General features: G+C 38.0%; 1 protein-coding gene across 2 annotated transcripts; it reads left to right on the top strand.

Moving 5' to 3' along the window:
• The first annotated feature begins 39 nt into the window (after positions 1-39).
• On the top strand, positions 40-27,583 carry UBE2V2 (ubiquitin conjugating enzyme E2 V2). Of its 2 annotated transcripts, XM_040059689.2 has the most exons (4): positions 40-157; positions 16,309-16,454; positions 19,809-19,934; positions 25,480-27,583. In XM_040059689.2, the coding sequence occupies exons 1-4, from the start codon at positions 142-144 to the stop codon at positions 25,624-25,626; spliced, it is 435 nt and encodes a 144-aa protein (XP_039915623.1). In that variant the 5' UTR covers positions 40-141; the 3' UTR covers positions 25,627-27,583. The 2 variants fall into 2 exon arrangements, with proteins under 2 accessions (XP_039915623.1, XP_058275950.1); XM_058419967.1 differs by lacking the exon at positions 19,809-19,934.
• The last annotated feature ends 204 nt before the right edge of the window (positions 27,584-27,787 follow it).

Here is a 27,787-nt window from a genome sequence, read left to right as displayed (position 1 = left end):
CCCCGGCCCCGGCCCCGCCCCGCGCCGCGCGCTCCAGGGATGCGCCTCGTCCTTCCTGGCGGGAAGTGACGGAGCCGCTCCAAGGGGAAGTGACGCGCGTGGCGTGCGGGCCCGGAGCGGTGTGGGGGGGGCTCGGACAAGATGGCCGGATCCACAGGTCTGTGAGGGGGGGGGGGCCTCGGTGGGCCCGGGAGAGCGGGAGAGCGGCGCGCTGGGCTCGTGCCGGGGAGGCGCCTCCGCAAGGGCCCGGGGCGGGTCTCCGTTCTCCGGGATGGGGGGGGCGAGCTGCCTCCGACGGGAGAGACCCGAGTGGGGAGGAGTTGTCTTCTGACAGGGGAGAAAGGGAAGCTGCAGGGGCGCCGGGACAGGTTATCACAGAATCCCGGGTTCACTTAGGTTGGGAGAGACCTCTGAGATCATCGAGTCCAACCAATGACCGAACACCACCTTGTCAGTTAGACCAGAGCACCGAGTGCCACGTCCAGTCTTTCCTGAAGCACCTCCAGGGACGGTGACTCCACCACCTCCCTGGGCAGTCCCTTGCAATGTCTCATGTGAAGAAATTTCTCCTAATTCACTTATGGCCCGGGCCCGATCCCTTCCGTCCGTGGGGCAGCGACATCCTTGTGAGAGCCCGGCCTGGGGGTGCGTGATGGGAGCCAGGGCTCCGAGGGCCGGGGGAGGGAAGAACTGGCCTGCCAAGAGGCAACAATGGGTGGATAGATGCTGTTGTACGTGAGGGAGGGAGGAGATGTTGTTAGCTTGGTAAAAATGCGGCAGGAAGGAAAGATTTGTTCTGAAGGTGTGTCCCCGTATACCACTGGGTGAACGTAGAAGATGTGGTATAGTGGTATATAAAATAAAGGATTGTCTGTGTCCTCTTTTTTTTCGGGAGAGAAGGGCTTAGGCCTGTGTTGTGTTTTGGGACAAAGATGCTTCACTTCAGTGGTTACTGTAGTGTAGTGGGAAGAAGGAGTGGAGCTCTCTTCCTTATGGCATCCGTTGGAGCTCAAGGGTCTCTCTCATAGGCAAATTTAAGGGCAGGTAGCTGCCAGTCATCCCAGGAAGCCAGTCTCGCTAACCAGCACACCATGTGCGGAGCTTTGGTGTGGCAGAACATGGTGGAAAATGGCAAAGAAGGGGGCAAGAATACTGCTTCAAGTGCTGAATTAGAAGCACAGTTACACTGTCTCCATTTCATTTCATGAGAGACCCTTCTCTCAGTGCTGAAACCTGAAGTCTTCAGGGGCTTGTTTCCACTTCTCTCACCCCCTGAGACTTTTTAAGTGGGATTGATGGACCTCAGGATAGGGGAATAAATTAACTTCAGCGCCTAGTCTAGGGTGAATGTTGGCACTAATTTATTTCTGCTGCCAGTCCACTGGATCACTGTGGTATTGGGACTATGACAAAACGTAAGAAACATCTGTATATTTAACCTGGTCTTGGTACCTTGCTGTTGATTCTGTGAGGAGAGCTTGGGCAGGTTTTGGGGTTTTTTTAGAGGAAGGAGATGAAGTTGCAATAAACTGAGCTGTGAATGTAGCTTTTGCAATTATGTGGAAGAGCAGTCCAAAAAGATAGCTATTGCCTATGATAAACGGAGCTAGAATGGATACATTCAGAGAAATCCAAGTGTTTACTCATCTGGGAATTACTGCATTTCATTTAGTTAGGATTCTTTTTTACTTTTTTCCCTGTTATCTGAAAGAGTTTTATTACGGAGCAATACTTTCAGACTTTAGCTTTGCCTCCTGTAATACAGTAGGAGGCAAAGCTGGTTTAGGTTGTGTATTGAGTACTGGCATTTGGCATTCAACCTGGCTAGTGTGGAATATCAGTTAACTAAAAATTTTTGTAGTGAAAAAAGCTATTTTCTTCCTACTTCAGCCTTATAAGAAGAAATAGTTTTTGACTGAACTTGAATAGTTTCACTGCCCATAAGTGTTCTTTGCAGTCTTACAAGAGTTATTTTAAAATCTCTTATATCTCTTATAGTTACTCAAGGGGGTTGTTTTTGACTCACACCAGCCACACTTAAAGTTCATAAAAAGCAGGAGATGTAGGAAACCCTTAATATGTGTGACTGCTCCAAACAATGGGCCAGTACTGCATGTATGCCTTATTGGAGAAATTAAATGAAACTGATTAGTTGTAGTAAAATGCAGCAAGCAGGCTGAATCATCAACAAAACTCCTGGGAAAATTAGTCAGGGCTTCTAAAACAACATATTCTTGTGGAGAAAATACTGTGACTTTTTATTGGTACACACATGGGGTGAGGGGTGGAGGTTGTTTGTTTTGTTCTTTCCACATAGTATGCAAAAATTCAGACTTCACCCAGAACTGCTCTTGCCAGGAAGCTGTGTTATAATCATTTGTGGTAGAGGGAGGAGAATGATTTGCTGTTAACTTTGTTATAGACTTAAGATTTAAATCTGCTTAGCTCTATGACTTTATTCTGCTCTTGCTATAAAGTTCAACTCCCTCATTATTAATTTCAGGGAAAAAAAAGAAAAAAGAAAAAAAAAATTGATTGCATGAAGTCCAGGAATGAAATTCTAGCCCCAAGGAAGTCAACAGCAAAACTTACTAAGGTCAACTGTCTTACTTTTATCCCAGAAATTCTTTTCCTGGGCTTCATAATTATATGAGCAGTCATGTAACAAATGATGTGCATTTAACAGCAGAGAATTTAATATGAAAATAGCTGTTCTTTAATGTGTGCCAAATAAATTCTATCTTACCTGCTTCCTAAAATCACCTGTAATGAGTAAATTTTACATACTGCATGTGCTAGAACTGGATATTTGTAAGCTGCAGTTTGATCTGATACTGCACCTCCTTCTGCTTGAAGCTGGATTTAGGTTATTTGTGTGGGTACTGCTGGAGGTCTAGGGTTAAACAAGTCAAATTTTTAGAGAAGAGAACATCTATATATAATAGATAGTCATCTTTTGTGTTGCTTAGCTGGCGATTCATTCTGTTAATCTGTTTGAAAAGACATAGTAGAAGATGTAAATACACACAGTTTCAAGTTAAAAGAAATAATTCAATAAGGCATACCATTTAAACATCTCTTGTCTGCCTTGAAAAAAAGAAGCAGATAAAAACCATCATTATGAGGAGTTACTTCAGGAATTAACTTCTGCATTTTGATAATTTCAGTTTCACTTACTACCTTATACATAAGGTTATACATATATCTCTAAAATGTGAATGTTCCCTAAAGGCGGTGATGGTGTCACTAAGTGGTTAGAATTTATGTGGAAAAATAGAAGAATTAAGGCAGCAGTGTCAAATATGGTGCTGTAACTATGGGCTGCTAAAGCTTTTCCCTCCTTCCTTTTCAACTGAGGGCTTCAGTAGCTTGGGGGAGGGTGGATAGGGTTGAGTTAATGAAAATTTCCCTTGGTTTGCTCAACCTGGGTATTCAGGGAAGAAAAATTGACTGAGCTACAGTAAAAATTATATGAGATCCTGATTTACTTCTAGTAAGTAGTCTTGAGCAACCTTTTTTGAAAGTGTATTTGAAGGCATCTGGCTAGATCCCTGTGAAATATTTTTTTCTGTAAAATCCATACTCTTGATTTCCAGTTATTCTCCTCTATAAGGATGAAACAGCTTCATTGTGTAACTTAAGATGCCCATGCAAAAATGTCCTTCCCTTTGATTTTGTAGATGCTTGATTCTGTGAGTAGAAACGGCATGATGCATGTCAGTGCCTTTTCTTCATAACTTCTTTTTTTTACTTCTATTTGCAAACATTTGGTGGTTGTTGAAGCAATTCTAAGCATGCATGATTACAGCAGTAAGGAAGATGGTATTGAAAGTGAAGGGTTGGAAGTGTTCTTGAGTGCATTCTAGACTCCCTGAGATGGGAAGCAAGGACTCAATGTGCTATTCCAATGGTTGGGGCTTTTGTTGTTGTTGCTTTTGATTTAATTTGCTTTGAAAATTGGGGGTTTTTTCTTCCTCTCTTAAAATCCTCAATTGCAAGATACTCTGTAATGTGAGATATTTTGCAATACTTTCTCTTAAATGCCTTGAAACTCTTTTCTTCATTCCAAATGAAGCTGATGTCTGTCTGTTCTGTGCTTAGTGGGGTAAGGATTTATATCCTTTGTGGTAAGAGCCATTCAGAAGAGTAATAAGGGGATATATTCATAAGTGGGATGTAGAAGCAACGATTTAAAGACGTTTTTCTGTGTGATATAATTTGAACTTTGTGTCTAGAAAACTCTGCACAGGTGGGCTTCTCTTTTCCTTTGACCTATTGAATGTTCGGTACCTTCCTTTTTTTTTCTCTGTGTCGAGGAAATAGTTGTCTGTTTTCAATCCACTGTGTTTTACCTTGAAGGGTGTGTTACTCCCTTCCATTTTCTCTTATGCCTCCACCACATTGTTCATTTATCCAGAACTGGTCCAAGAAGTCAGTTTAAGAGCTTTTAAGAAATTTACAGGCCTCAAAGTTTATTCTGTGGGTTTACAGTGTTAGCTCTGTAAGTGCAGGCTTATTGAAGCTACAAGTAATCAAACAAAACAAAAGAAGTAAAATACTGTGTTCTGTGAGGCAGCAAGTACTCTGTGTGGAGCGTTTTTCCATCCTGTCCTATGCACAAGGAATTGCAACTGTGATTGTTCTGCCTGCTTAAAAACATCTTGACAAACCACAAATTATTTCAGCTTGGTTGAGAAAAGTTTAGATTACAAACGACTTTTAAACTATATATAGACCATCAGTTCTTTCCAACTTTGGGGCATATATAGGCAAGATGCTCTGTTTCTTCTCAGAGCTTTGCCTGTATCATTTTCCTGTCTTTGTTCCTGGTGTTTTATAACTCTGTCTTTAAATACAAACCTACTTATGTCTTTCTGTCACAGTAGCTGTGTATGTTCTCGCAGCAAAGCAACTTACTCTGCAATAGAAAAGTGGCCTACTTTGTAATCTTCTATTTGTTTAAGAGCTTGTCTGAAATTCAGGGATGTTGTCAGATAAAGTATTGAAGCCCACTATCTAAACTATTCTATACAATCCTGGAAAATTTTAGCCTGGTTAAGGTACAACATAGTTTCAAGAAGATAATGCCTTTCAGCAGTTGGAGGCAGATGGTCCATACTATAAACCTGAGCATGCATGAGAAGGCTTCTCATGTAAGAATTTGATTTCCAAGTCTTAGGGGTAGTTGGTGGAATTGAATTACATATGTATTTGTTAGTGTTTGTGTTTTGCCTTATGGAAGATTTTTCCAGAGGCAGTGTTAAATACATGCTGTGAAACTGTTCAGCCTCTTTTTGTTAACAGACCTCTCCTCTCTCTTGTCCCTACTCTTTTTATCTACTATTCTCTCTTCTATCTGTTATCTTTTATTGTTATCTGCACTATTAACTGTTTTTATCTACAGTGTAGCTCATATTTCATCTTGGCTGAAACTTAATGTAAAGTACTGCATCAGCTCCAGCTATTCCTGTTAGGTTTTGTTGCCTTGTCTCAGTTGTGTTGTGGGAACCTCAGCACAGACCATGGAAAGACAAGAAAGAGCTGTGGGGAAAGCATTCAAAGTAGCCTTGGTTTAAGTATTTGGAAGGGTTTTACTGTATGCTGTCCTGCCCAAAGAATGTTTTTCTTTGTATTTGTCATTTGGAATACACTAATGAGATATAATTCAAACAATATTTTGAATTGAATCAGTGCAGAAACTTATGACTGTGAAGCTGTCAGACTGGTTCTGAATAACATGAGCTTCTGGTTTACAGCCTTTTAAAAAATGTGTGATGATTTAAGTCTGTGACTCTAAACCATTTCTAGTTAGCATTTTGGAAGGAGTAGAATCTTCAACACTTAGAACTTACAACCTTTATTTCAGAAGGATGAGATGCTTCAACTAGATTTTAAAAATAGTCAGAAAAATTATAGATTCAGTATGCTCTTTCTAAAAATTCTTACATTACATGTATTTAACAGCATAAAGAAAATAAATAACCTCCCTCCATTGTATTTGTGACTATTCATAATCTGGATGGTTAAGTGTGTTTGCAATTTGCTTGAGTAAATCAAAACATTTTTCCCAATACATGTAAAAGGAGTGTCCTTTATTCAGTTTATTTGCAGTAAAATGTTCAGTTTTATTCGTATAACTTAGAACTTTTCCAGAGAAGGAATTGTAAATTTTCTTCTCACTGAAATGAAATGTGTGATCATGTAAATATTAAATAATTTGAACTTTTGAGTACCACAGCATATAGAAAATAGGGTGAAGTATGACTCAAAAATAATGTACGAAATTTTTTTACTAAATACGTGATGATTGGTGCACTTGCTGATTATATCCATAAGTGTATGCTTTCGTGTATAGCTGAATAACATTACTTGTTTTACATAGATAAAGGATCTTTATGTTTTGGACTGTGGATGGGTGCTGAGTCATGGTGGAAAAGAACCTTCATGCAAATGTTAGAGCAACTGTTTGCTAATCAGTGACTTGAAACCCGTTTAAGACAGCTTTACAGCTTTGCTAGACTAAATCCTTGATGCTACTCATGTTATCTGGGTCACACATTGCACTCTTAACTTCTAAATCAGACCCTGGGAAAGCTGTTTCGTGACGAGATACTGGGTTCGGCTGGGTTCTCGTCATCTCCTGCTCCTCCTTGTCCATTTATTTGGGGGGCGGGGTGGGGAAAAGTTCCAATGTCATTGTAATTTAAAAGGTTACTTAAAAAGTATGTGTTTCAAATAATTTTTTCTCTCTGTCAGCACAAAATCAGGTTTAAAACGAAACTTTCAAAAACGAGCCATTTTAACTTTCATTAATTTTTTCTGCTGTTATTTAGCTTTATGCTTTTAATAACGGGATAATTTGTACTAAACCAGTTTGGGGGTTAGTTTTTAATTTCTGAGGGTAGAAATTGGAAAGATTTCTTTTCCTGGTAAAGTCTTGATTCCTTAGACTATTAAATCACAGTTAATATTGCTTTTTGGTGGTTTTTGAAATGTCAGATATCTTTTTCTAACTCCTGTTTGCTGGCTTCCTGCCTTATATTGTTTCATACAAAACTGAAATAGTAATTCTCAATTTGCTAAGCGTCACAACGTGTCAGTTTTTATAATCTATCATTTCTTACACTAAAACATATGGGAAGGTGGTTGAATTATTTAATAGCTCATGTGTTTCATTCAGTGGTTGCCTGTAAAGAGTTAAGTTTTAAACCCCGTAGTCAGCTCGTGCCTTTCAACCCTTCACCAAACAGCCCGGATGTCAATTGATGAGTTATTTAGTGACTTAACTGTTTAGTACCTGTATGGTTTTTCTTATAGTGTGAGACACCACGGGTCATGCAGTGTCTTGCTAGTGCAGACCTAACAGTGGTCTTGTTTATAACAGCAAGAACAAAATGCACTTAGATATAATATAGACCGATAAAGAAATGCCACTTACATTGGTGCAAATTTGTAAAATTGCTTTTTAGCAATTTATATCAATTTTCGTTTGGGATTGCAGTCCAGTTTTGTGGGGTTTATACTATAGTTTTCTGTTGTTGTGGTAACTTTTATAAAAAGTTTATTTGGATGAGATATTTTAATTACTCAAAACGTTTGTGGGAATTTGTGAAGGTTGGGGGGTTTTTTTGCCTTCTTCCCCCCCCCCCCCCCTTGTTTTTGCTTAGGGCTTGCTTATGCCTTCTCTATTATGTAGTCTTATCAACATTTGTATCTGTAGTGAAGCAAGCTTCTTCATTAGTGCAATTTTTGTGAGCACCATTAGTCATTCCATGCCAGCAGCAGTACTCAAGATGGTCGTGTTTGCATGAAAGTGTAAAGACAGAGTGATGTTGTTGCTTCCTCCATAACAAAGCTGAGTTCAGCTGGAGTTGCTCTCAGGTCTGGACTATATTCTCTGTGTGCACATATCCAATCTTGACTACTCTGTACTTCTTCTCACTGATGTGCATATGACTCTTGCTCTTTTTTTTTACGGTGTTTGTTGTTGTGGTTTTATTTTTTTTACTGTTGTACCTTGTGCAACCTTAGGATGTGTAGGGTATTGTTCTGTAACAAATCAGGGAAGTGGAAAGGACATACGGAAGTTGGGCTGCAGGAGTTGTGGAATGGAGGTTTTCAGTGAGGCATGAACCTTGGTAAGGAAATATGGTGGAGAATGGGAAAAACTTCATGGAATTTTTGAGATTGGCTCCTCCACGGGTGCTGGTCCGAGGCTGGAGCAGCTCTGATGAATTGGGTAGTTAATGGCAGCTGCTCCTCTGAGAAAGGTGCATAAGGGGAAAGGAGTGGCAGTGGGGAGCAGGTAAGGAGGGTAAAGAGGGGTGGCTGTGAGCATGGTTAGAAGTGAATAAAAACTAAACAGATATGATGTGTTTCCCTGGGGGATACTGACTATCACAGGAAGAGTTGTGTCCACAGGGCTGCCTTCAGTAAATAATCCAATGGATTATGGAACAGAATTGATAGAAATCAAAGTTACTAGAAGGAGTTGACTCACTTCCTTTTGGTTACTCAGGAGGCAAGGTAAAAGAAGGGACTACTTAGGTGATGTCTTGGTAATGTAGCTATTTGTTTTGCCAATAATTTCTGACACTTTAAAATGTAATTGATAAAACTTCAAATTGTACAAACTTTTCCCTGAGAAGTTTTGTATTTGGAATGTGCACTCTGCTGGGGAGCTCAAGTTTGAGGTCTTGTCATTCTTAGTGTGAAACCATCAGCAACTGAAACACACTGAATAAATTGATGTTGCTTTTGCAGTTTTGATTTGCTGAGATCTCTTACTGCAGCATCAAGATTTGTGTTTTAAACCATTTTAATGTGCTTGTAAACCGGAACATTTAATGTGTCTGTCAATCCAGCTATTAATGGCTAGCTTTCCAGAAATTAATTTCTTCCCACCGTAGTGAAACTAAAGCTAGCACTGAAAATGTCATTCTGTGTAGAATTTATAATTTTCAGTTATTATCACTAGTAGATAGTTGATAGTTTCTTAACGTTACGAGTATGCATATGAAATGGAAAGCCAGGTGAAAAAAACCTGCTTCTGTAAATCTATCTTGTCTTTATTGTTTCAGGGTTTTTTTTAACTAATGTTAGTGCCCTGCCCTAAAGAAATGAATACCTCTGTACCTGTCCAGCCCTTTTCCATTCCAACAAAATCTGAATGCTGAGTTGCAGTAAATGACTGAGACTTCTGCTGTATTGACAGTTTCTCACTAGCTGCCATATTTAGAATGTTTATGGCTGCAGCTGGATTCAAATATAAAGGAATTTCCTATGATAGTTATTTTCATGTAGCCTAACTTAAGTTCTGGACTGTGCCTATTAAGATACTAGCAAATGTAGGATTTCACTTAGGTGAAATAAATACACATTTTTCGCTACTATAATTCTGAAAACAAGTATAACTTTACTTAGCTTTAACCAAAAATTAGGTTTTAAGATAAACGATTATAGCTTTCACACTGCTGTGGCTCTTTATTGTCTCATGCTGGGAAATGTTTCTCAGCAAATGACATATCTTTATATGAAAAAAACCAAAACCCAAAACCTGATGAAATGCATACTTTACCTTCAGTGTGGTCCCTAGAATTGCACCTCTTCCTTGAAGTCTTCCAACCTGTGTGCTTTCAACATATTTAATTTCAAATATGAAAGAAAAAGAGGTTTACCAGTTACAGGGCTCCTACATAGTGTTTTTTTATATAAATATTCATATATATATGGTTTTAGTCCTGCAAAGAAGTACAATAACCCATTTACTTCTTAACACTTTATACCTGTTCATTATTGTAGCTAAACTGGCTCTGAATTACAGTGAGAACTGAACAGAGTGAATAAACGGCCTTTTGCTCTGTAGTGTTCATTAGTGTTCATCTGCTTACTTGGGCTGTGGAATCTTACCTTCTACTGATCTCTTATTAATTCTTCAAGTTAATTGTCTTGTTCCTTTTGGAATGAATAATTTCTTCCTATGTGGAAATGAATTTTTACCTGATTTTCTTCTTGAGCCTGTATTCCTAGAAAATTTCCACGGGTAAGCATAGTTAGCTCTGCAAAATCATTAAGGCTAACCTAAACTGGTGTTGCTTACAGCTCTGTGAGGTGCATACTTGATTAGTACCTTATTCCTCGTCCTGACCAATGTGCATGGGCCACCTATTGCTGCTAAACACCTTGGTTTCACCATTTAAGTTAACATAGTATAGGACTGTCCCAATTTAAACACAAAACTGTCAATGCAGATTTTCCTGTTGCTCGAATTTTGTTGCTTTGGGACATACTGGCTGGAGGAAAGTAGGGAAAAATAGCGGGGAGTAAATGCAGGCAGTGGAGTTCAATTGTAGACAAAACTGTCCTGTCCAGCTTGGTTGTTGTAGTAATAGGCAAGTTAGTGGAAATATTTTGGGGTTTTGGAGCCTGGTTACTGTGATCAACCTCAGATAGCTGCAATATTGTTACGGTATACCTGGTAATACTTCCTGTTAGGTTTCCTGATACTAAGGCTTTTCTTGTGTGTAGAATATTTACTAGGCTAAAGAGTACTTGTTGTGAGCAGGCTAACTGGCAAACAAGAATACACATCAAGTTTACAAAAAAAGAGTTATTTTCAGAGGAATATCTTCTGCAGCCAGAATAGAATATATTATTATTTCATATGCTCTGACCCTCTTTCCTCTCTCTCCCCTTAATTTTTTTGTTGTTTGTTTGTTTTGTTTTTAACATATTGGCCATTTCAGGGCCTATTTAAGGTTTTGATTATTTTATGTTTTTTTTGTGGGTGTGTGAACTGTTGTTATTAGTACAGGATTTCAGGTTTTTACTTCATTTTGTCCAGAGCTAGATGAATTGCTCAGAGACTGAAAGGAACAAGATGTTCTCTCTGTGTTTTTCTTTGTATTTTTTTTCTTCCTCTCCCTGCCCCAGGAGAAAGTGTATTATGGCTTGAAATTTGCAAGACTGATCTCCTTCCCCCCTTTGCTTGTCCTTAGGAGATACTACTTTGCTGCAAGCCTGAAGCTGATAAATGGGGTTTGAGAGGTTTTCCTCTTTGTTACTGAGCTGAACATACTTTTCAATTTCTGTTTTGCTGGAAGTCAGAGGGCAAGAGATAACTCATATATTCAAAATGGTTCATACTACAGACTTCCTGACATAGCTGTCTCAGTCAGGAAGAATAGCATCCCTGACAGTATCTGACTGTGTTAATGTAGGATTTTTTGATAGGACTTGTTCTTGTGTGCATATTAGGATTTGTTTCTAGAGCTGTCTTTTGGAGTGTTGGTAGTATGGGTGTGCTGGTTTAACTCTTGTAAAATGGTCCTGGTACTGACCTAACTTTCAGGAGTGACTGAAGTCAAGAACTGAGGGAGATTTTAAGAGAAACCGAATGTTGGTATGGATATTGTTGTGAACAGTTATTCTAAAACACACAGTTTTGGGTCTAAGAGAAAACCTCACACTTTTGACTCTGAGCCAATCTATTAAAAATGTGGGTTGTGGTTCAGTTTTGTAATCTTCAGGTTACAAGAGCAGAGCATAGGTTATCCCACTCTTGCCTGTTACACAGCAAAGAATCATTTGGTATGTGAAGAGCTTGGACTGTCAACTCTGTTTGCAGGAGTGTGTCCATGTGAATTGTTTAAAAATGTGATTTAATGTATCCAGTGAACTCTGTCAGATCTGACATAAGTGCAACTTCATGTTCTGTCTTGATGCTGCTGATTAAATCACTGTATCACTGAGTGATCTGACATTGCCAGCTGTGGAACTCTCTACAGCAAGAACAGGTCCATCCAGGCAATTCTCATTTGTTACTCTAGTGAAAGTTGATGGTGCTACTAATGGACACTGAAGATTCCTTTTTATTTTCTTTCCTGATTTTTTTTTTTTTTTTCTTCAGGTTCTGCAGATTCTGGATAAAAGCATAGCTATAACTTTTTCCTGACTTGTCGTATGTGGTAGTGTGTTTTTTATTTCTGTTAACTTGGTGATACAGAATGTAATGTCTGAGGTAGCTCCATATATGTGAAAGTAGACCCTCATGCTTAAATTATGGGCTTCGTTTACTGAGTCTTCTTTTATTCTCTTCTAATTCCAGGGTATTAAATTCATCAATAATTTCACTGATTTCTGTAGTCCAGTTTCACGATTACATTTTTAAATTAAAAACTATTGGTATATGGAAGCATGAATGATGTTTTGTTTGTTTAAGTGAAATATATGTAGTTCAGCTGTTTGTGAGAATTTGATCAAAGTTGTTTGGCAGTTCCTGTGACAGTTTTTGGGTAGGGGTGACAGGAGGCTATTTGTCAGTAAAATCCACAGTGAGGTGATCTTTGCAGATAAAGTCAAGAGAGGTTGGGTGGGGAGTGTTGCTTTTGCTTTTTGTTTTCTTAATCTGGATGAACCCATCTACGATTGCACATGCAGAGCTCTAGTCCATCATTGCAAAGAGCTGTGCTGGATGCAGTGTTATACTGAGCTGTAAATCAGAGTCTGCTGAGGGCATTTACCATGCCTATAGCTCTGCCAGTATTAAAATCGACAGCTTTAATCCCCTTCACTTGGAAGTATGAGGTTTTAGCTGAGTAGTGCCTGTTACAGAGAGTAAAACAAACCTATCTGTGCCTGTCTGAAGCTGCTTAGTGGTCCCATCTCCCCAGTGGCTTTGGGGAGAACACCTGAGGTCTGGTAGACAGCTGAATAATGGTGCTGATTTCTGTAATTTCATACTGCTAATGAGCTGCAATTGAGAACAGAAAAATGTTGTTTCATTGTCCAAAATCTGTAAATGAAATAATCATTCTTACTCAAATTCAATCAGGAATATTTCAAAGTTTTTTGTAAATATTTGATGAATTGCATTGTCCAGATTAGAGATAAAACTGCAATTTATATATGGACTATTAACATGCAGTTTAGAGTGTGCCTTCTGAAATACATGAAATAGCAAGAAGAAGAATTTTTTTTTACTTTCTATTTATACTAGGAGCAAACTTAATTTCCAGAAAATCCAGACCATCCTTGACTGGACTTTTAGAAGTTCTTGTTTTTTACTGAGAAGATGGCATGATCTTGTACATGTGTTCCATTCTTCAAGCTAGGTAAATTTGTTTTGTGTGAAGGTTATAGCATGATCAAAGCAAGCATGTTGAGTGCACTCCTGCACAAGGGCAGGAGTGGATGCTCAAGATAGTATTTAATTCCAGTTAACTTTGCTTGAAGTTTCTAAGTCTGTAATTATAAATGATAGTAAGGGGTTTTTGTTGTTGTTGTTAGGTTGTTTGTTTTTTTAAAATCCACTGTGTTAATATTAAAGCTATTCTGTGTCACTTGTCAGACAATAATAGTTTTCTATTAAAACATTTAGTAATTGCTTCAATTAAAGTTTGAAGTATTGATGATAAAACATGAATCATATATGCCAGGAACATAAAAGCAGTTTAGTGGGGTTTTGAGGGGGAGAGTTTTGTTATTGACAGGGTTTTGTATGTGTGTGTTGGGTGTTTTGTTGCGGTTATTCTTTTTTTATCACAAGGTGTTTTTACTCATTTTTAACTTCAGAACAATGTTTTGCTACTTAGTTCTGGCAGTGATACGAATTTTAGTGTGGGGAGCCTGGCACTTGCTCTCAGATGTTTTTGTCTCTTTTCAGAGCAGATCTAAATTATTTTCTGGAGATGTTCTGGAGGTTTCCCAAGTTCTTCACTGCTCTCCTTGGGCAGTTAAGGGAACCAGTGAACACAGATAATATGGATGGAAAAAGTGTGGTGAACACAGGTCAGTTCATCATAAGGGGTTGTTATTTTCTAGTAGGTGTCATCTCCTACAGTTTAAGGTGTTGGGTACAATTTGGTGATACAGCTGAGTCAGTGGAGTGGCTTTTTGTCACAGAAAGCTCCTTTATCCTCACACCCATGGTTTTGCAAAGGAAAGTGCTGAGAGACAGCAGCAGTCAGCTCTGTCATTTGTTGTTCTTTTTTTCTGAGTCAATTCAGTTGATTAACTGGTTGGATTTGATTTTTGCCTGAAGGAAAAACAGCTTTTTTGCTGAATTAGTGTGACAATTTGGCTAATAGAGGAGCTTGGTTAGTGCAAGAGCAACAGAATTCTGGGAGAAGGCATGGAACATCAGGACAATGAGCAGTTGGGTCATCTCAGCTGTGCTGAAAAGTGATAGCGCATAATCAGAAATGAACTTATATCCTGTTAGGTACCATTTTTTATGTTCTTTTTAAAGAGCTAAACTGTGACTCAGAAGTTCCGCAGTCAGAGCAGGAGTTCTGAGAAACGGTGGAATTAAGCTACTGGGGAAGCCTAAAGTAATGTGTGAATGCTAAAGTACATGGGGTTCGTGGGGGGAGGTTGTTGTGGGTTTTTTAAATTTGAGGCTGTACATACCAATTGGAATCTGTTCAGTCATGTGATGCCGAGTAGAAGTTTGTCATTCTGGTTTGGCAGACTCAAGTCCAGAACACGTATGAATATGAAGTAAAAACTTTGTGGTTGAAGTGTGATTGCCAGTTCTCACCTCTAGCTGGAATTAGATCTGTAAATGTACAGACTTAATGTTTATCACAAATCAGAATGGGACCAGAGGAATGGGAAAATGCATTTCAGTGTAGGTTTTTAAAAGGCTCTATGTAAAAAAATTGAGGTGTGATCTGCTTCTTGATGTGCTCTGCTGTTGCTTTCAGTACGTTTGCTGGCTGGGCTGGTTTGTTAAGCTATGAGAAGGCTGGCCAAAAATGTGTAACTTTCTGCTCACTTAGGAAGCTGAAGTAGCTCAGTATGGGCTCAGATGAGTGGCAGTACCAAGGCAGGGCGGAAGGTGAGGTCACACATGAATGACTTAATTTCCTTCCACTGTCCTGATACTATACCCGTAATGCTTTTCCTTGCGAATTTGGACAACTTGGAGACAATAGTCTCTGCAGATTTTTGGAAGCCTCTCCCTAGCCTGTGTTACTAAAAAAAAGCTTTAAATGCTGGTTAAGAGAAGGTATAGTTCTGCAAGATAAGCTGTTTGAAGAGGTGCTAAAAAGTATGTGTATCTATGCTGGTCCATATATCTACATTTATTATCTGACTAAATAATAATATATTAAAATTCTTTGTTTCTTGCATAGCGACTGCTTGGAGTACAGGCTAGGGTGATGTAAAACCTGGAATCACAGTGATAAGCAAACAATGCTTAGTGATACACGAAACGGCTTTCTTTGACCTTCATCTATTTCAAACTTGCTAATAACATCATGTGTACCCAGTCTTTAGTTTTATGGAGTACCTGGATTATTACTGTACAGTAAAGACTCTCTAGTGAAAATAATGGATAATACTATAGTTGTAAGAAGGTATAAGAAAAAATAAGTAACTATAAGCAGCTATAAATAAGTGGAACTTTTATAGTATTATTAATACATCATTGTGCATATTTTATTTGAAAATAAAAGCAGTCCATGACTGCATGCACAAATATTAATTAACTTTCTTCCCTCAGTGCTGAAGTACCATTGGAGCTTCGATGCTGTAAAGCAATTAAGCATCCAGTTGTTTAATATCCATCAATATCTGCCTTTTTTCCTGAATAATAATGAAAATCCTGTAATTACTTTGATTAGTGACTGTTAGTTGGTGCTCTCTAAAGGCACTTAATCTTTGTATTCTGTTGTGAGTATGTCTTTATTTCTCTTTAAGAATTTAATCAGTGCTTCTGTGCTTATTTTTCCTCTCCTCTGGCAAGTGGCATTGTTAATCACTAGATTAAAAAAGACTTGATTTTCAATTTGTTTTCAGATATTCGTCTTTTGTTGTTTTTTTTTTAAAGCAAGTGAAATCAAGTGACAATATTTCAGTCTTACAGTTGACATTTATTAGGATAATCTGTGCTAAATGTTATATTCTTTAATTATGTTGCGGAGTAAATTTGCCATATTGATTTTATGTGGATTCTGGTTGATTGGAACTTGACAGACAGTCAATTGATTTTGAAATGTGCTGGGTCTAAACAGTATTGTGCATGGGAAAGAGAATCTGAACTGAGCCGTCTTAGACTAAAGAGAGCTCTCCTATTTTCTATTTTATGGCTTGTGTTGGTACTACGTGGTGGTAATTAACTTCCAGTGAAGCAGTTAGTTGCTTCAAAGCAATTAGAGTGCTAAATAAATTTGTGCAGGCAATATTTGTTTGACTTGGAAAATATATTCAGCAGTTGCCAGTGTATAACATATAAAAGCAACGAGGTTGTTTACCTTTTCCTTAATGTGGGCAGTATTAATTACATTATTCCATTTTCTCTAGTTAAAGTACCTCGTAATTTTCGCTTGTTGGAAGAACTTGAAGAAGGGCAGAAGGGAGTAGGTGATGGTACAGTAAGCTGGGGCCTTGAAGATGATGAAGATATGACACTCACCAGATGGACAGGAATGATTATTGGGCCACCAAGGGTAAGTGTGATGAAATAAAACTTTTTTTTTTTTAGGTTTTTAGGCAGTACAAAATGCAAAAAGGTGTTACTGTTTTACAGTGTAAAGGAATTAGTTAAAATTCAATGTATGAAATTTTAGTAATAGCGTATAATTGCTCACTTTCTGGCATGTAAGTGTTTCAGGCTAGCCTCCCCTGTTTCTGCAGCTGTCTGTAAAAGCCAGTTGCGATTTGAGACCTATTTCACTGAGTTACGAGTATATTCATTCTGTATTTCCACTGTTAACTGAACATAAGTGTACACTGATAGTACAATAAACAGGTCCTTCCCCGTTTTGTCATACGTGCCTGGTAATTTCAGTTTTGTGGTAAATTGGCAATATATTTTTAACTTCCATAAGTTTTATCAAATAGTCTTCCAGTATAGCAGTATTTCAGTTGAATCATACCTAAAGACTAGCAGCTCTTAATTACCTCTAATCCTTCTGACCTTTGAAATTCTGTAGAATGTCATTTAGACTGATACAACTTGCAAGAGAAGTAAACACCTCTTGTGTGTATCAGCCACGTCAGGTACGAGTGGAGACATCTTCACTTGACTTACTGCACATTTTCTCATAAGTTACTATATGATGCAAAAGATCAGTGTGTAAACTGAGACCTTTAAATTAGTATATCTAAGTAGCCTTAAGTTAGCACATGTCTTTCACTGCTGGAATGAGAACTATCTTGTATGTCGCTTGATGTTGCAGGGCTTATGGAATGAACTGTCCAAGACAGAGATCAGAACTCTGCCTCAGTGAAAACAATGTCTTCCAAAGTAGCAGAATTCCAGAGACAGAGTCAGTGTAATTCAAGTTCCTTTTGGAAGTCCGTTGCCACTTGGAGTAGGCTGCTTTGAACACCTGAATGACTTTGCTGAGCTCCTAAGATTTGGGTGCAGTTGGGAGAGGGCAGGTTTAAAATATAATCATAATGACTGTATGCTTTGGATATTAGCTTCTGTGGAGTCAGCGCTGGAGTACATTTTGAAGAAAGCTTGTAGTCTGATGTGTTGGGATAAAAGCTTGAAAATTTGACCTAGCTATCATAGGGCATCCCTGGCCCTCCATAAGCCCTCCAGAACTGCGTGTGACTGCTTTCTTGTTCATCCTAAGGCAGACTACTACGCATCTTTGAAAAGAGATTATGATGTGTATAATACTGTTACATAAGGCCCCATGTGTTTAAAAAAAAAAAAAAAAATATATATATATATATATTCAACCAGGCTTGGGATACACTTTTAGTCCTCTTCAATTTGTGGTTCTGTGATTTTATTTTCTTTATGATAAAGAATACATGCAAATAACATATCTTGTGCCATTTCAGGTACATGCAGCCTTGCAGATAGAATGACTTGCAATATTGTAGTGACTGTAGAAAGTGGAAGCCACCAGCTCCCTAACCAGTGACAGCACCTTGAGAAGAATTGCGTATTTAGTTTTAGGGTCTGTAGAAGATGAGTGTTTTTTGGAATTGACTGAGTTAAGTGGATGGTGCAGTTAGGCACAACATGGAGAAAGTTGCTAATATTGTCCATGAAGTTCTTCTCATATGTGGCTTCTCTACAGTTGTGCAAAAAAAAGCCTTTTTTTTTTTTTTTTCTTGCTTCATTTTGAAAGGTGACCCAACAGCAAGAGAGGAGGGTAAGATTTGTTTTGGATTAATGGAAACATTTTTCTGACTTCCAGAAAGTGGGATTTTAGGGTTTTTTTGGGAAGCTGGCCAGGGATGCCTGGCTTGCAGTAAAACAATGACTTGATAAATTGAGCAAAATTGAGAAGCCACCTGGATAGGAATAAAGGAATGAGAATGAGTGCTGTTCTTGGGATTTTCCAGAGTTGTGAGGAGAGTTATATACGTTTTGGCCTATTTTCACTATAACTGACAGCATATCTCTCTGGGGAAGTAAATTGTTTTGGCGGAATGAATAATGAGAATATTAGTTACAGTGTTTTCTTGTCGTGGTACCAGCTCTGTTACCTGTAGCAGGACAGGATGACTTTTTTTTCTGGCCTTTAGCTTTTAATCATAGAATCAGAATGTTAAGGGTTGGAAGGGACCTTAAAGATCATCTTGTCCCAATGCCCCCTGCCATGGGCAGGGACACCTCCCACTAGACCAGGTTGCTCAAGACCTCATCTAATCTGGCCTTGAACACTTGAAGCATCCACAACCTCCCTGGGCAACCTTGTCCAGTGCCTAATTTACACTCGCAGTAATAGGAAAGAATAATAGAAAACCTTTTGTTCTGTGTTGTTTCATTCTGACCCTCTTGCCATTCAGTCTCTGTGCCTGCTTAAAAATAATGGTACATAGTTAGGGTGCTTCAGTAGTCCTGTTTTCACTCTGCATTTTAATTACCCATAGATTAGACTGTTGTTTGACAACTTGGCTCTGTGGTTGGTACTTCTGCTTGGAGAGTGACAGCTGACTGATGCAGAACAGGTTAAAGATGCTGTTTCTGGAAAGTTGAGAGGCATGTAATTGTTATTGGTTTTTTTGTTCATGTTGGCTATATCTGTTGTGCCAGTGCAAAGGCAGGTGTAGAAAGGGAGTTCATCTTCCTTTTAGAGCACAGAGGCATGTGCATGTGAGCAGCAAAGCACTGATCCTTGGCATGGCCTATTTGACAAGATAAAAAAAAATAGAACCATATCTAATTCTAATGTGGCTTTCTCAAAGTATACTTGCACTTAGAATTATCTGTTCCATGGTCACTTTGGAATGACATCTGCAAACTAGCAGTCGCTTTACTGTCCAAGCTCATAAATCCTCCAGCAAACCAAGTAATTCTCAGCTGCAGAAATTTCAGATATTTTCTGTAGTGTTAACAACTTCCAGAGCATGTTTGTTTTGCCAGTTATATTTTTATTTTGTTTTTGGTTGTATCTTAACTGTTGGGTTATTAACACCTCTGTCTTTCTCCATTTCCAATTTTTTTACAGTGTTAGGTATTTTATGAAAGGGGAAGGTGGTAATTTTCCTAAAGCTAATTGATGTCTCTTAGTCCTGTACTATGCCACTGTTGTTTTCAGGATGCAGGTGGATGGAAAGGATGAGAGCAAATGTGAATTAAAAACAGAATTGTATTAAAACCTGTGTGTGTTGTCAATAAGCAGTGCAATTTATGCATAATCATGAAATAATCAATATAACCAAAACAGTGAAAATCAGTCAGTAATCCAAGACCTTCAGTTGGTACACATATTAACAAATTTGTATTTGTTTCGTATTTCTTGATTGTTATTCCTCTTGCCTTTGCTCTGTTTAAAAAAACCCCAATATTTACCTTTCAGTAAAATGCATTAGTCTGTCTTTTTGCTTTCTAGACAAACTATGAAAACAGAATATACAGTCTGAAAGTAGAGTGTGGACCTAAATACCCAGAAGCACCTCCTACAGTTAGATTTGTAACTAAAATTAATATGAATGGAATAAATAATTCCAATGGAATGGTAAGTTGAAATGGTAAGATCAACCATGTTGTTAATTTATACTAAAATATATTTCTGTGAAAATCAGGTGAGGTATATGCATGTTGGACAGAGCTTTTGTACTTAATTTTTGTAATATAAACACAGATTTAAATTGAATTGGTTGTGTACCACTTCAAATCTTTGTGGATTTTGTGGCTTACCAGTGAGACAGTTGTTTGTTTTAAATGAAGATGAAGGTTTTATCTTTGAACAGGAAACAATAAGTGTTTAAGCTGTGTGTAGGTATTTCCCTCATAATACTCTTATAAAAGGGGATTAGTTTCATATTGTAGCAAGAATATTACAAACTCTCTCTGATGTTTCCACTAATTAAAAATGCAGGTTATTCCTGGTGAGACTCCTACTGAATGTATTAACTCAGCTGTAATGGACTGGTGTATTTATACTCCTGTTTCCTTTATACTGGATTTATTAAAATCCAAGGTGATTCTGAACTTTGGTCTTAATACCTTTTGATGTAGCTGGTTATCGCATGCATTTTAAAGATCAATTTGTTTTAAGTTGCTTTCACTGATCCTGCAGTTAGGGTGGGATGAGTTCACAGACATAAGCTGTGGCAGCAGCTCAAGCAAGTTTGTTACTCACCAGGTACTCAAATACTGTGTGCAAGGGAGGTGGCCCTGTGCTGAAGCAGAGGAGGTGTGAGCTGGCTTGCATTTTCAGTGGTGTATGCTTGTATCAGCAGGAAGCAATCACATTTTTGTGTATATTTGTCCTTAGTGAAGGCAGAGTGATTGGGTTAAGGGAATACCTAAAGGTGTGTTGGCATCTTCGGATTTTAAATAATTTGTAAGATTTAAAAGGAAGATGCATTTCTGTAATTAACAGTACTGAACTGTGAAGCTCAAGTGTCTCATTGACTGTAGCAGGGGAAGAGGTTCTCAGGGGATCTTTTGAGCTGTTGCAGGTTGTAGAGCAGTGTTCTGTTTGGTCATCCAAAGCTAGTGCACTAATGCTTCAGAAATAATCTAAAATTGCTCTGAAAATACTTTTATGTAGCTAACAATCTTGCTCTACCTGAAGCTCCTGTTGCAAATTGCTATCTGCAAATTGGCTCATGCTCTTAATCACAACTGTGGCTTGTTGTCTGAGGGTGTGTGTTTATTGAGAAGTCGTGAGAAGCAAAAGTACTGCTTATAGTACGTTTGGAAGATGATTTTCATGCCTCTCCCTAGTACCATAGGAACATGTATGTATTGTGATCCAGTGAAGAAGTATGCTCTCATGGCTTCATCTCTGCATACCTCAGGGTCTAGGTGTTGGTTTTCAGAAGCATGACCTTAGACTAGCAGAGCCTGAAGGCTCATGTTTACTGAAGCCAGTAAGTTGGAGCTTTTGTTATGAAAAGTCTATGCTCAGGTTGCTGAGGAGCAGGGCGACTACTGTGACAGGAAATCTGCCGTTTTAAAAACACTGGTCAAATTGTGTCTTTGCTGCAGAAAAATTGATTTTAATAAGTTAATATCCTTACATCAAACCATCGTTAGATAAACCTGTGTATCTTATGAAGTATTTGCTATGCAAATGCACAGCTTCTTTTTTTAAATGGCTTTAAATAGGAATAAATAGTATTTTTAATGAAAAGAATTTTCTTAAGTAATCAATTTAAAACACATTTATTATGTAATTTTTACTGTCCATTGTCCCAGTGTCTTGCATTTTATCTTATTTTGTCTTTGTGGTCATTAGAGAAACCCTTCAGCATCCTGTAGCAGTTAATACTGCTGCTTCCTGATAGTTCCTTCATGTTTCTTCCAAGTTGTTCTCCTACTTTCTGGTCACCTTTCGTTTAATAGATCCTAAGTGGTTTGCTGCATTCTTTGAATTAATGGCAGGCTTTCATCTGCAGACTTCCTCTACTGTCTGCGCTTCTGCAGGCGCCCTGGGTTTTGACGTGTGGCCAGCTTTTGGTCACATTGCTTATAGATGTCAGGAAGAAGTTGTGACTTGCCAAAAGGAGACCTGAGACAAAGAGCAGCTGAAATTGTTCTATCTTAGCAGATTTTACTCAAAACATTTGTAATGTTGTTCAGGTAGGCTTGTGTGCCAATTAACACCTGTGGAAAAGTAGGGCCCACACTGGGAGTTTAGAGGGTAGTAATTTCTGTTGAGTTAGAGTCTGAGTGGTGGATGGGGAAGATGGGTAAGAGCACTTACTAGGGATCTAAGGAAACTATTCTCATACTGCCCTGTGGGCAGTGGTTCTCAACTTTATTGACTTGAAAATTCTTTTACACTTAGCATGAAAAGGGCATGTGTCATGAATTTATCAGTACTGACAGGTACAACTTTATTGACTTTCTTTTGATTATTCTGTGAGAGAGGAGTTTGTAAGTAACTTTTCTGGCAGCAGTATATCTTCGGGAATCACTTTTTAGTAAATTTACTGCAGGAATGGAGAGAACTAGTTCAGGAATACTAGTTTTATCTCAGAAGACTTAGGTGTTCTGAGGCACCCTGTTAAATTGTCTTTTCTTATCTGCAAGTTAGTTTTTTGTGGGTGTTTTCTTTTTAATTTACCTACAGAGCTGCTGTATCTCTACAGAATTAGATTACTAAGGTCAAAAAAACTAGTTCAAGTACTTGTATACAGCTGGACAAAATGTTTTTATGTGCTAATGGCATCACTGTTGTAAAACTGGCTTTTCATTCCTATAGCTACAGGGTCTATTCCGTTGGAGACTTATGTATCCCATATTGATAAAACACAGGTTGCATTCTAATGTGCTGTTTGTTTTCTCATTTTTTTTTGAGGTTGTCTGATTTTTGCACCTGTGGTAGTGCTCCTCAGCAGTCTATCTTGCAGGATTTGCAATCACTTCTGTTCATTTAGATACTATTTACAGCTGGAAATACTTGTTTCCTTTTAAATCCCTTGGGACTCTCAGCTGTAAATCTATAAGCTGTCCAGTTTTTGCTTTGAGTATGTTTGCTGTAGACATTTGCTATTTGTTGAAGTTACTTGAAACATTATAAACACTGAATACTTTGCATCACTGTGTAAAAGAAATGGTTTTATTTTCAACTGTTTAGAAAAAAAGAATACATTTTATATATTGCTTCTCTTACTATTGTTCAAGGTTCCACAGTGGTGTACCCTCCCAATAAAATAGTCTAAATAAAATAGTCTTCAGATTGCAGTTTGCAGTTTTACTAGCTTTTATGTGACCTTGAAATGTCTCCATTTGTGTTCCAGGGTGTGCATTTGAATATTAGTTAATGCTTTTGTGTGATTTAAACATGGTTTGTGTCACTCTCTTAAATGTCTTATCATTGTTCTTGATAAAGTGAGTTTATTATGCACTGACTTGGAAATCAATTCTGTAGGACAGTAAACAGAGCCAAAATCTTTACTGCAAGATGTTATGAAAGAAGTTGGTGACTTGCAGAAAAGAGACTTGAGATAAACAAGCAACAAAAATGTCATGTTGCAGTAGTCTTTAGTCAGAAAACATTCATAGCAATGTTAAAGCAGAGTTTGCAATCTGTGAGGTTTTTTGTTGCAAATTCCCAGCAAAAAAGAAAAGCAGGAGGAGCTTACCCTTAAGTGATCAGCTCTCATATTCCAGTCTTTGTAGAACTGCATTATTTGAACAGCAGTGGTGACTGGCTGCTGTGTGCTGTAATTGAGGCAAACATCCAGACCTGAGGGAGCCGACAAAGGCCAAAATAAGGAGCAGCAAGGAGAAGAAAGATGGTGTGAAAGCAGAATTTCCAGACTGAAGATAGACACTCATTTCTGTAGTCCCAGAACAGCTTCCTTTCCAGCCATTTTGCCTCTTATTGACCACGTTAACCCAAACCTTCCTTTAAAAAAGTAGTAATAGTACAGGAATTACATTGATGATTTCACCAGCGCTAACTTTCAAAACCTTTCTGTATTAGCTTATATACACCTGTATTTTAAACTGGCATGATGTTACTGCATAATAGAGCTTTTCTTTTGATGCTGTTTCTCTTTTTTTTTTTTTTTATCAAATGTTTGCAATAATTATTAAGTAATCTGACTGCCATTCGTACTGTCACTTGATGATACACTATTGTTGGCAGTTCTGCTGACTTTAAGGGGTTCCCAACCCTGAGCAGAGCACTGTGTGAAAAGAAAGGCTTTTAAGTGCTGAGCTGTAAATAAGGTCAAGGATCCTGCTTAGGGGTTTCTTTCTAAGGTGGTGTTTTAAACTGGGTGGGTTCTGTCAGTTCAGTTCAGGAAATATTTCTCTGTACATAGTTTACCTGAGCTGACAGGCAGTAGCACTGCTAAATAAACAAGAAAGTAAACAGAAGTTTCTTAGGATAGTATTGCTGCCCAGGCCAACATGTTGTTAAACCTTGGCCTCAGTTTCCTCCTACAAAAAGGTTTAGTCTCATCTGGTTTTCTGAAAATAGACAGCTTCAAATAATCTAGAAATAAAATATCTGTGTTAACATTCTTATTTCTGATTCCAGGTATTTTTTTCTTTCAGCTTGCCCTAATTAAGATGGGATAAGAAACTTCTTGATGTTTTATGCTGCCTAAATCATAAAACAGTGGCTTCCAGCATTCTTGTAGGCATGTGGGCTGCAATTCTACCAAAGGAATCCAGTAGCATGCAGTAGCCCTCTTCCTGCCCCAGGGCCTGCTTTGCTGTTGCACAGCTGTAGGTCCCTCTGTGTTCTTAAGTTCCTCCATGCAGGGGCTGGGACTTAACCTGCTGCCAAAACAATTCCCAGGATGACTTTCAATTGCTGACTTTTCCTGTGGAAACCTCCCCGTTATAATATAATTGTGTAAATTGTCCCACAGGTTTTATAAACGCATAGGAGAAGTCCCACGTCCTTTCCTTTCAGTTCATATTCCACTTGGTAAGTGATGTACAGTAAGATGACTTACTGTGAGAAGGATGCAAAGAGCTAAGAAATGTCCAAGCATTACAAATCAGTTATTTCAGTATTTCAAGACATTTCTTAGTATGTGTAGTGGATCTAGATGTATCAGAAGCACTGTGTTATATCAATGTGAAAGAAATCACTAACAATACTTGTAGCAAAGAAATAATAAGGGAAATGGTCCTTTAGAAAGGTATTCTATGGACTCTTTTGTGGCAGGTTCTTTTAAAGATCTGAAGAACACCCAGGTACATATATTAGCATAGTGAAGGTGATTACTTGTTTCTTTTTTAGGGGTAATTTGAAAAAAACCTATAAATTTTGCGAGATAGCATCTCCAGTTTTACAGTGAACAGTTTGCTGATGTCTTCCTCCCCTCCTCCTTTCCTTCTCACTAATATAAGTAGCAGCACAGATGGAAGGGTCCACCTGCATGGATTTTATTGCAGAATCTGTATCTGTGTGTAAGTATTTGATTGTTTTCATTGAAATATTTTAGAAACACAGGGACTTTATGCCACAGAGAAGGTGTCAGGGAATGCTTAGACCGCTTCTGAGAGCAATTAGGTCGATTAACAGTTACTTATGTAGAGATTTGTGTTCCATCATAAATGAGATTTCTCTCTTCTTTTTCCAGGTGGATGCACGGAGCATACCAGTGTTAGCAAAATGGCAAAATTCATATAGCATTAAAGTTGTACTTCAAGAGCTAAGACGTCTAATGATGTCCAAAGAAAATATGAAGCTTCCACAACCTCCAGAGGGACAAACTTACAATAATTAATTTTAGCTGATTCTCAAACTTCTGTCTTAAAACAACAACCTTCTACTCATGTAATGTCTTGATTAAATCTCACAATGCAAACACCCACACATTAAAGAATTTCAGCTGGTATACATGACCTGGACATTTGTAAGAATATATATAATATATGTATGCCCAATATGTTTTCAGGCACTATGGGAGAAAAAGGCAGCACAATTTTTTTTTTCTCTTACTGAGGCACTGTCATTTAAGCATAAGCCTGAAATAGCCTATAATTGGAATTCAGGTTTTACAAGATGAAAGCATGACAGAAAGTGTCATATTGCTGTGGAATAATATATGTTACTGAAAATAATTTCTGGAGAGGCAAAATATAAATGGCATGCTTTATCCATCTTGCTTAGTAAAAGAGCTGCAGTTAAATTTGTTTTAAGGTAGCAGGTACAGTGAATACCGTTGCTCATCTTGTTTAATTTTGCAAGGGTGTGGGTGCCGACTACTAGTAGTGTCACAAAGTATGTTCAGGATTGTTTTGATACCTGTATTTATAAAATGGGGGGATTAATTTCTGTTAAGCAGCTCCTGTGTTACATGTATTGGACATGGCAAATATTTGTTTACAGTCTTTGTTCTAATAAACCATGCATTTAAGTTTTAGTGAAACAAAGGAAATGTATGGATATGTGATTGAGATTAAAGTTAGTCTTAAAATGTAAATAAAATGTGGAAAGTGTCTGAGGCTGTGCCATTTCTATAATAATCATGTAATATATGTACAGTAACTGGCAGAAGTAGTGGAAAGCCGAACGTAATATTGCTGCTGGTGTTACATGCACCTTTTGTTCTTATCACTTTTGTATGCTTAGTTTATTTGAGAGGTCAAGATATTCCATATGTTGCAAGGGAGTAAGTTCTGTCATCTGTAGTATCACTTCTTTCGACAAACTTGCACTCTCTGTGTGTATATATAAATATATTTAAAAAAACCCCAAACACTGAACCAACCCCAAAATAAAAACAAACAAAACCCCCTTGCCTATCCATCTTCCATTTAGTTCCCTTCCACGTTCCTTCGAGAAATAAACATAACTTTCACTTTGCTTACTAGACCTCTAAGCAGTTTTCAGATCACATTGCTGAAGTCTGTCCTACTTCTCAGTCTGTTGTCCTGCTTTCTTGCATCTTTTCCTCTTTTATGTTGCTTGCCTTTTTTTCTTGTCTGTTCCGCTTTTGCCTCTTCTGAAACACACAAAAAAGAAACTTTGGGAAGCTTTACTAAAAATCACACTTGTGCTACAGATCATATTTCCATCTGCTTAATGTGAATTGTTTGCTGTGATGCCACTGTGTCCTTAGCTAGAAGCCTTCTGCCTTTCCTGCAGTCCTTAGTGTCTGTTTTTTCAATGTATTCTGTCTGGTGGGAACACTGGTTTTATTCATTACTGTTTTTTATAAGCAAGTAGTTAATGCTATTCTTTTGTTTATTATGCCTTCTTTCCCTGCCGCTCACCTTGGAGAATGCAAACCTTTATTCATTTTGGTGAGAATATGTAACATTGGGAGTGAGTCAGCTGTTTGCATTCAAAGTTTTATTTAGTGGTTCTTTTGAAAAAGCGGATATAATCAAAAGCCATCAACAGCTAGGTAACTTTCTTTGATAAGCCTTTGCCTGTTTCTGATGTAAACAATGAAAAGCAATAAACTAGGTATTTTTTTTTTTTAATGGAAAGGTTTGATTGATATTTGTCAATTTATGCTTTTTAGACAAATTGGGCACTTCCAGAATTGGTGGATTTATAGCTGCCAGCTACCTCGTGTCTGTATTTATATAACATATCATTTGTGATAGTTTGGCTGAAGTGCATTGCAACTTTTTTTTTTCCTTATTTTAATTTCAATTATTTTGACACCATTAAACCTTCTTTCTTACACTAACACTGCTAATCTATATTTAATCAATTAAAATAATGGAACTGTACAGTTCTGAGATGTGAATTTTTGGGAAGACTACAACATAAACTATTAAGAGAATCCTTGTAGACTAATATTTGGTTGGTAACATAATTTAAGAGACTGGCTTATTCACCGAGCATCAAGAAGAGCCTGTTGCTCATATGGTTGTGCGTGGTGCAAGGTGATCCTGTAATAGTCTGTCCATTTGTGTCGGTGAGAATCTGCA

This window comes from Hirundo rustica, chromosome 1 (genome assembly GCF_015227805.2).
Source record: "Hirundo rustica isolate bHirRus1 chromosome 1, bHirRus1.pri.v3, whole genome shotgun sequence".
Taxonomy (NCBI): domain Eukaryota; kingdom Metazoa; phylum Chordata; class Aves; order Passeriformes; family Hirundinidae; genus Hirundo; species Hirundo rustica.
Note: the sequence above shows the minus strand (reverse complement) of the source record. Positions and strands in the feature narration are given on the sequence as shown.

Bases quoted from the DNA above. Each gene is read 5' to 3' on its own strand.
- UBE2V2 (XM_040059689.2), top strand. The intron at 16,455-19,808 runs GTAAGTGTGATG...TTTGCTTTCTAG, and splicing joins TGATTATTGGGCCACCAAGG to ACAAACTATGAAAACAGAAT. The intron at 19,935-25,479 runs GTAAGTTGAAAT...TTCTTTTTCCAG, and splicing joins TAAATAATTCCAATGGAATG to GTGGATGCACGGAGCATACC.